Source organism: Leptonychotes weddellii, chromosome 9 (assembly GCF_054177405.1).
Source record: "Leptonychotes weddellii isolate Sample4059 chromosome 9, ASM5417740v2, whole genome shotgun sequence".
Classification (NCBI taxonomy): Eukaryota; Metazoa; Chordata; class Mammalia; order Carnivora; family Phocidae; genus Leptonychotes; species Leptonychotes weddellii.
Genome location: NC_138377.1, coordinates 24,480,741 through 24,489,782, shown reverse-complemented (window position 1 = coordinate 24,489,782; position 9,042 = coordinate 24,480,741). Strand labels below are relative to the sequence as shown.

The 9,042-nt window shown below is 59.5% G+C and overlaps 1 protein-coding gene across 2 annotated transcripts; it reads right to left on the bottom strand.

Moving 5' to 3' along the window:
- Positions 1 to 4,499: 4,499 nt before the first annotated feature.
- Positions 4,500 to 8,582, bottom strand: SYNDIG1L (synapse differentiation inducing 1 like). Of its 2 annotated transcripts, XM_006745490.2 has the most exons (3): positions 7,380 to 8,582; positions 6,433 to 6,573; positions 4,500 to 6,255 (listed from the first exon to the last, which is right to left on the bottom strand). In XM_006745490.2, the coding sequence occupies exons 1-3, from the start codon at positions 7,794 to 7,796 to the stop codon at positions 6,097 to 6,099; spliced, it is 717 nt and encodes a 238-aa protein (XP_006745553.1). In that variant the 5' UTR covers positions 7,797 to 8,582; the 3' UTR covers positions 4,500 to 6,096. The 2 variants fall into 2 exon arrangements, with proteins under 2 accessions (XP_006745553.1, XP_081685798.1); XM_081829672.1 differs by having other exon boundaries at positions 4,500 to 6,573.
- Positions 8,583 to 9,042: the final 460 nt, after the last annotated feature.

The window sequence follows — 9,042 nt, the reverse complement described above, 5'->3', positions numbered from 1 at the left end:
GGCGGGTGAGGGTGGAGCCATAGCGGGCTCCCAGAGGCCCTGGTCCCGCTCACTGAGCTGCGGAACCCGGAGGAAAGAGGGCCTTGCCAGTCTCAGTCTCTCTCTCTGTAAGACGGGGACAGGAGCGCCATGGCGCTGTGCCCTGAAGGTGATCCGTCTCCACAGCCTGCCCCTGCTGCTTCACTCCGGGCTCAGCCCACCGCTGTACCTGTGTCTCCTGTCCCCTCCGTCCCCTTCCTGGCCGCCGCTCCAGCACCCTGCGCTCTGGCAATTTCTTTCTTATTTCCTCACGGAGCTAGAAGTGGCTTTGAAGCCTGCCTGGCTCTTTAGAGGGAGAGAGGGAAAAGCAGTTCAAGGGATGTAGGTTGGAAATGCAGATGGGCCGCAGGAGCGCCTTTTTTTTTTTTTTTTTTTGCTCAGAACATCTGAGTGTCTCTGTGGGGCACCCCCGCCCCCGAGAGTATTGCCTCCCCTGGTTGCAGAGAGGATGTGAGAGCACCCGCCAGAGGGGGTGTCTGCTGTGAGCTTGGGGCAGGCAGGGCGAGGCGAGACTGTCATCCTCCCGCCCCACCCCTGCCATTCCCCCAAAATAGAAGGACCCAAGTGTCAGCCCCGGGGAGGGAAGCCTTTGAAGCAGGAAACAGCCCCGGGGTGGGGGGGGGAAGGCTGAGAGAAGCAGGCGTGTTAATATTCACGGGGCCACAGCGGCCATCCCTGGGTTTTCTGTGTTTTCTCGGCAGGCGGACAATCACCAGCCTAGCTTAGCAATTGCACAGCCTGGGAGGCATGACCTGGGCTTGGCTTACAAATTGCTGGGTGACCTTGGGCAACTCACCTCCCTCTCTGGGCCTCGGTTGTCTCATTTGTAGCACGAGGGACTGTGACTGGGTCCCTTCCTGCTGTGACATTCAGGATTCGCATCCTTGACAACTTGGCCACCGACCCGTGTCTCAGCACACCCCGTCCCATCATCTGGGGGGCCTGGGAGATGTGCTGAGACGCTGGAGAGCAGGAGGGCCGGGAGTGGAATGCTGAGGAGGGGCGGGTTTGCCTCAAGCCCCTTCCTGGGAGGCGGGCAGGGCCACAGTCAGAGGCATCTAACGGTCAGGGCAGCCCAGGCGTGGACCAGTGCATTCGGGGTAGGGGACTGCTGGGTCAGCTGTCAACCCTCTATTCTGGGGGAGCCAGCTGGGGGGTTCTGGAGGAGGGCTTGGGGGGTCAGGAAAGGGAAACCTTTGGGGGGCTTGGGGCAGGGCCTATTTAACGACTGCTATGGACACGTTTTGACAGTTTGACGAGCCGTGGGAGTGTATGGGAGACCTGCTGACTGCCGGCCTGTGCTGTGGAGGGGGGATGGGAAAGGCTGCCTGGGGGCAGCTTTCTTGCCATTTCCACCACCAGAAAAATTCCTTTCACTCGGAGCGGGTGGCAGGTCACTGTTTCCGCTTGGCCCAGCCTCCCAAGGCCCGTGGCCACTACAAGGGAGGCTTCCTCCTCCCCCCGCTCCTGTCCACACAGCACCGTGGCTCCATGGCCTGGCCGGGGCTGGAGCTTGGGCTGGGCAGCCTCCGCTCTGGGTCCTCTGCGGCCACCTCTCTCAGCCGTCTTCCCTCCCCCGTGGGGGCCTGCTTGGCACCCCCCTCCCTCCTAGCCCCCAGCCCACAGACGAGGACTTTCCCCTATGCTCTGCCTGTCTAGCGGAGGAGACAGTTGGGGTGGAGTTGCGGGGCGGGGGCGGTAGGAGCAGGTGCAGTTGAAGGGCAGCTGGAGGGGGTGGGGGGGGGACCCCAGATTCTTGGTGCAGGGCCCCTTCTCTGCCTGCTGTCCCAACTTCCCTGTGCAGCAATTTCGCTTTCTATTTTAAAGATTTTATTTATTTATTTGAGAGAGAGAGAATGAGAGAGAGAGAGCACATGAGAGGGGGGAGGGTCAGAGGGGGAAGCAGGCTCCCCGCCGAGCAGGGAGCCCGATGCGGGACTCGATCCCGGGACTCCAGGATCACGACCTGAGCCGAAGGCAGTCGCTCAACCAACTGAGCCACCCAGGCGCCCTCGCTTTCTATTTTAAACAGTTTGGGTTGGTTGCCTCCCTGCCTTCCTGCTGGGTGTTTATAGTGAGGAAAATAATTGGCAATATTTGCACAGATGTGCTGGCACTGTGGCTCATCACGGGCACCTTTACCCAGGGGACCCTCCCTGCCCCCAGCCTCTCTCTGCCAGCCCGAGGAGCCAGCCTGAAGGGGGGTACCAGCAAGCTCCCCCTCCTTCCAGGAGCCTCAGGCAGAGCTGGGAAGCAGGAGGCCGAAAATGCCCCAGGCGCACCCAGAGGCAGGCCTCAGCAGGACCAGGAAGCAACCCCCCTCCGGCCCTCCAGCCCTCCTGCCCCTGCTGCGGGGACGGATCAGGAGGAGGAGGAGCCCGGGCTCCCCAGGATGGGCCCTTCCTAGGGGGCTGTGTAGGAGGGAAGCCCCTGGGGGCTCTGTTTCTGATTTCATTTCCTCCTGCAGAGCCTGCATTTGCTCCTGGGGTAAAGGAGGGGGGTACAAAGGTGGGGGAGTGGGACCGGGGTGAACATAGGAAATCATCTGGCTTCTTCTCCCCTGTCTCGAGGCCTGGGAGCAGCATTCTGGAGGGTGGGGAAGGAGGCGGGTATCATGAGGGCTGTGCGGTGGCCTGCCCGCCCGAGCGGGGCCTGGACTGCTGTGTGTGCTGCCCACTGCCCATTCTGTGGCCCAGCCAGGCTGGCCATGGGGTGAGACCGCACAGTGGGCAGGGCCAGGGAACGCTCCTCAGCCCCTGTGTCTCCTTCACCCCTTACACATGTGTGTGCCGCATGTGTGGGTGCGTCTGTGAGTGTGGGTCTGCAGCATTGGGGCGCCTGTGGGCCGTACCTGTGTGTGTGCGTGGCTGCCTGCCTGGGCCTGCAGGGACGTGTGTGCACGTGTGTGGGTGCATGGGCTCGCACACGTGTGCTACATATGTGTACCGTGTACGGGCATGCATGTGCCTTGGTTTGGGTGCCCCCAGAAGTCCACCCGGAGAGAAGGATTCAGTTGCAGGTAGAGGACCCCGGAGAGCACAGTAGGGGGGGTGAGGAAGAAGGTGGGGGAAGGCAGGCAGCCAGGGAGGGCCATGATCTCCAGCAAACCACCTCTGTGGGCAGCTGAAGGTCAGTCCCACTGGGCAGTCCCGGGAGCCAGAGGTCTCCCATCCAGAGGGCAGAGAGCCCACCAACTCCCATCTGTCTCTTGTTAACGCCTCCTGATAGGACCGTTGGCTCTCTGGCACTTTGGCTTGTCTTTGGCCTAGTGTCACAGAGTTGCCCGGGAGCAGCCTTCTGGGTGTGGAGCTAAGTGCTGAGGGTCTGCGCTGTGTGGTGGGTGTGGCAGGTGCGGTGACGGGCCCCTCGGGGCCCCTGCAGGAATGATGGGCTTGCTCCCTTCCCCAAACAATATCCTAGGAGCAGCACCTAACACACCTCTGGTGCTAATCTCTGTCTCAGGAGCATCCAGCCCACACAGCACGCGTGTGTGCGAGCAAGCAAAGCTCCCTCTTGCCAGGAGGCACGTACGGGGGTGGGGGTGCTTCTCCTACTTCCCCCAGGGCCCTCCATGCACAGTCATCTAGAAGCCGAGCTGGTCCCTGGGCTGGTCCAGTAAGGCTCCTGGGGGCCTAGAAGTGAGAGGATACTGGAGATTTGGTGCCGAGCCTGGGGCCTGAGGCAGAGATGGCTTCTTCCCCGCACTGCCCTGGAACAGTGCTCAGGAGGGAGGTACGAAGGACTCAAGAATGGGCAGATCACGCTGGGGCGCCTGGGTGGCTCAGTCATTAAGAGTCTGTCTTCGGCTCAGGTCATGATCCCAGGGTCTCTATCTATCTGTCAAATAAATAAAATCTTTCAAGATTTTATTTATTTATTTGACAGAGAGAGACACAGTGAGAGAAGGAACACAAGCAGGGGGAGAGGGAGAGGGAGAAGCAGGCTTCCCGCTGAGCAGGGAGCCCGACACGGGGCTCGATCCCAGGACCCTGGGATCATGACCTGAGCCGAAGACAGACGCTTAACGACTGAGCCAACCAGGCGCCCCAAATAAATAAAATCTTAAAAAAAAAAAAAAGAATGGGCACCAGGGGAGTGGGGCTCCTTGGGGCCCCCCAGGCCCTGCATCCACTCCTGATAGCTGCAGACAGCTCAGTGAAGCCTCACCCTTCCCCCTGACCTGCACGCTCTCGAGCCTAGAAGGGATTTTTGTTCAGCCATGGGCGTTATCTTGTCTTGCATGGAATCCGGCGCACACTACCACTCTGCATCCAGGCTACCCTGAGCAGAGAAGTCCTGGGATAGGGGGGGTCCCCTGACCACCCCTCCTCCTATGGCCTTCTTGAGAAGACTGCTGAGGGCCCAGAGCAACAGCCGTGGGGCTGGAGGTCAGTCTCGGAGGTCAGTGGGCGGCGGGCAAAGGTGGAGGCAGACGAGGACACTAAGAGGCCCAGGGGGAACCCAGTGTTACAGAAATGTTTATTACAAGGATAAATATATACAATAATGGGATATTAAAACTGCTGATCCTGGGCCTGTGGGACTTCAGGGGATGCAGGGAGTGGGTCAGGAGGACGGTGGGACAAGGTGGGTCAGTGGAGGATCCACAGCCCTGGGCTCTGGATGCGGTCTGGGAATGACCAGGTCCCCAGATCCTGCACAGTGGGGTCCTTTGCTTGAGCTTGGGCAGACCTGCCCTCCCAATGTACTGCCCTCCTGGCTGCCTGGATGCCTCTAAAATTCTGGATGTTGCCTAGTGGCCGGGGGTGTTGAGAGCAGCTCTGGGTAGGGACATCAGTGAAGGAGGCTGAGCAGGGGCCCACCATTGACCCCCAGCATTCAGAGGTGGGAAAACATCACTGGTCTTTGAGAGACATGCTGCCCAACCTCCTTCTCTGAGTTGGTAGAGCCCTCTGTAGTTTAGATGCTTGAGGCAAAATCCAAATAGCTTGGGAGACTCCTGCCATGTCCCTGTTCCTGAATACTAAGGATTATGGGAAAACGAATCCCCTAGATAAATTTTCCTCGTCCCTCTAGACCTTGCTCAAGGGACACCTCTTCCAGGAAGCCTTCCGAGCACTGCTGGCTGCTCAGCAGCGATGCTCGTCCTGTATCCCTCCCCTCATATATCCTCACTATGTCCCAGGGTCTCTCCTCACTGCTTTCCCACAGGGCTGGATCCGGGGCCCTATGCTTCATGGCTGGTGGGCTGATGACACTCTCTGCCTGGGATGGCATTAGCTCAGGGCCACCCAGGGGGAGCCCAGAAAAGGAAGATGGGGTGGGGACCAGGGGTGGAGTGGGGAGGCCCATGTGGCTTGGCAATGTTTCAGGACTCTGTCCTGACATCTGCCTTTTGTTCCTACACAAGGAAGCTCAAAGAACCTGCCTTGGCTGCACTTTACATGCCTGAGAGGCTTCTCTATCTAGAATCTACGATGTCTTACAAACCCACAGGAGAGGGCCAGAAAGAGCTAGGGGGCCCCTGTCTCTGTGTATTTCCCTCCTGGTTGGCTGGGGTGTTGGCCTCATGGGGCCAGAGAGTGGAGTTGGGGACGCTCAGATTGTCCCCAGAGTGGAGATGTCTATTAGAGGAAGGAATTGGGTCAGACCCCCCGCCCCTGGGGTGTCCTTTTCTCTTCCGGTAGCCTCCTGCTTTTTCTCGGCAGAGAGGCTGGCAGAGCTGGGGAGCTGGCTGCTGGCAGGGCAGGCGACCCCCTTGGGGGTGGGCAGAAGAGGCTGAGCTCCCAGCCAGCCTCAAGCCAGAGGTAGGTCCTGCCTGGATGGCTCGGTGGGCAGCCCCACCCTCTCCTGCTTCCTGACGTAGCCTGGGCTAGAGGGTGGGGCCCCTGGCTCTGCTCTGGGGCGGGGGGGGGCCAGGGACCAGAAGAAGGGAGGGTAGAGCCCTGCAGGCTGCAGCCTGGGAGGCCTCCCCCAAACAAGCTGGGCTGGCAGGTTGTCTTGAGGGGCCCGTGCTCTCCCGAAGGTCTGCAACCCCAAGCCCCAGTGCCTCCTCAGGTGCAGCGGGGGCGTCAGGATGCCAGGCCCTGCTGGCCGCTAGCCATGGCCATTCTGGGACATGTAAGCTGCCAGAGTCACCACCACGGCCACATAGAGACCGGCGCCCACGGCGATGGAGAGTGTGGCCAGGAAGAGGGCCCTGCGGGAGGTGGTGCTGGCCAGGCGGAAGTCTCCCTTGGAGATGGCCTTGCTGGTCTAGGGAGAGAGAAGTGCTGGTGAAAGGGATATCCCCGAAGCGGACAGCACAGCCCCAGCCCGCTGGGCTCCAACCCCCTCCTGCACACGCCCCACCCCCCATCTTTGGTCAAGCCCTCGGGGGGGGGGGGGTGGGAGGGGGCTGGAGCGGATGCCCTGCGCCCCTCCTGCTCTTACCCCCTGGGAGAAGTAGAAGGCAGCGATGCCCAGGGGCCAGAAGCAGCAGAGCATGGAGAAGATAGTAAGGCCCAGGTGGTCCCTGGGGGGCAGCGCCACGAAGTTGTCTTCACTTTCACTGTCTGTGGAGGTCACATCACTCTGCAAAACACAAGTGGGCTTTTGTGACCAGACCCAGGATCCCCGGCGGCAAGGATGTGGGGCCTCAGGTAGTGTCCTCTGCTGCGGGTGGGCGTGCAGGGTGGGCTCTGCACTCTCTACCCAAAGCCTTGGCTGTGACCGCTGATTCCCTCCTTCGGAATTAGCACAAGCATACAGAGAAAGAGTGTGAGTATCTGTGTACAGGTGTGCACATCATCGGATGGTACTTGTGAAAGAAGAGGAAGAGTCTCATTGCCCAGTGACCAGGAGATTGAGTTATAAGTGATGGGAGAAGGTACAACGGGATACCATGGAGCCCTTAAAGATCGCCTTGTAGACAAACGTTAAATGATGTGGAGCCATACTGAAGTACGTTGCTTAGAGAGAAAAATCTGGTGATAAAATGGTGTACAGCGAGATCTTTTGGGGGGAGTAGGGTGGGAGAAAAACATTGAATGAAAAAAGACTAGAACCTCATCTACTAAAATAATAATATTCTCTTCCAGTGGTTTTCTGTATTTTAAAATTACTTATATAATTAAGAAAACAAGAACAATAAATGCTTTTAAAAAATTAAGTCGTCGGGGCGCCTGGGTGGCTCAGTCGGTTAAGCGACTGCCTTCAGCTTGGGTCGTGGTCCCAGGGTCCTGGGATCGAGCCCCGCATCGGGCTCCTTGCTCGGCGGGAAGCCTGCTTCTCCCTCTCCCACTCCCCCTGGGATCATGACCTGAGCTGAAGGCAGACGCTTAATGACTGAGCTTCCCAGGCGCCCCTTGGGACTCTGCATTTTCAATACATGCACTCACCTCCTCCTCCTCCTGGTCGTTCTCCTGGCCCTGCAGCTCCTCTTGAACCCCGTAGGACACGGTCTGGATGGTGATATCCTCTTCTACTTGGCCAGGTTCTGTGGACTGCTCCGCGGGCCCAGCCTGGAGCTCCCTGTTCTCTGTGAAGCTGGTCTCACAGCTGCTTGCCCTGGGCTCCTTGACCTTGTCCCTCCCCAGGAGGCAGCTGGGCCTGTACCAGGCCTCCACGGCCAGCTGCAGGGACCCCGGGTCCAGGAGCTGGTGGGTGCGAGCAGAGCCAGCACCACCCAGGAGGTAGGAGTAGAGCTTCTCCTGGCATGACCAGCTGGGCGAAGCCTCGGGGTAGGGGTAGCGGCCATGCAGCGGGGCGGGGCTCCGAGGCAGCAGAGGGTTCTGAAGTTCACTCAGACTCTCCATGGTTCCGGGGGGCAGCTCCAGGGAGGGGAGCCTGGGCCAGCCGAGCGTCCTCAGAGAGCCTGCTGGGCGAGCAAGACAGACAGACGCTGAGTCCCAGGTGCCAGATGCAGGGCTGGAAGCATTTAAGAGCACGGGCCCTCAGACCCTGCCTTTGCCACCAGGCAGCTGTGGGGCTTCCAGCTGGCTACTTCTCTTCTGAGTGTCCTTTTCTTGGTCTACACAGTGGGCACAGCAGCAGGACTTACCTCACAGAGTTGGCTCATTCATCTATCCTGCGAACACATAATGGCTGAGCGTCAGCTCCCTGCCGGGCACCATGCAGGGGCTGGGGACACGGAGGCGGGAAAGGCAGGGAGCAGGGAGGGGGAGGAGGATGCACACTGTCTTCACGGAGCTCACAGAGGTGAAGGACAGAGAGGGGTGTAAGAACGAGCAAGGGACAAAACGGACACGAAGGTACAGGGAAGGCTTGGCGCCGAGAGCCGAAGGAAGAAACCCAGTTGGCAAGGCAGGGGGAGGGAGAACACGTTTCATGCAGAGGCCAGATCAAGGATGCTCGCTCCGAGAGCCTGGGAGAAGGCTGGTGCTTCTAGGGGTAGAGAGGGAGGGGTGAGCTGGGGTGTGGGGCCAGAGCGTGCAGCCCTGTTTAGACCTAAGAGGGCTTCAGGGGTCTTGGCAGGAGTGATAGGATGCAATCTGGGTCCAGGAGTCATCCCGGGGCTGTGTGCGGGGAGTGGCTTGGAGAGGGATGGGCTCACTGCGACACCCATAGGGGGCTTTGCCACGGCTTCAGGTCAGCTGAGGACAACTGGAACTCAATAGTGGGGAGATGCTGACAGGACATGGCAGCAGGTGGGATACTGGGCTGAGGGAGGATTTGTTCAAGGGTTGGATGGGACTGTGCTTAGCTCAGAGCTCAGCACAGGCCACAGGCTCACAGCTGTCCATTCTTCCCAGGGGAAGATGCTTCTCCCCAGTTATGGTCTTAGGGGGATGCACCTTAGACTAATCTCCCCTCTAAGGCAGATTGTGGTTTTGGGAAATCCTGTGGGGTCTAAGGCAGGGCCTCCTGAGCATTAAAGTCTAGACTTGTACATCCCAGCTAGAAGTGTAGATATGCTCATAGGCTAGTGTGTGGACATCCTGGAGGGCTACCTCTTCCTCCTTCAGCCAGCCCTGAGCCCCTGGGAAGGGTGCATAGTAGGTGCTCGGGGCTGGCTGAAGGAGGGAAAGGCAGCCTGTGAAT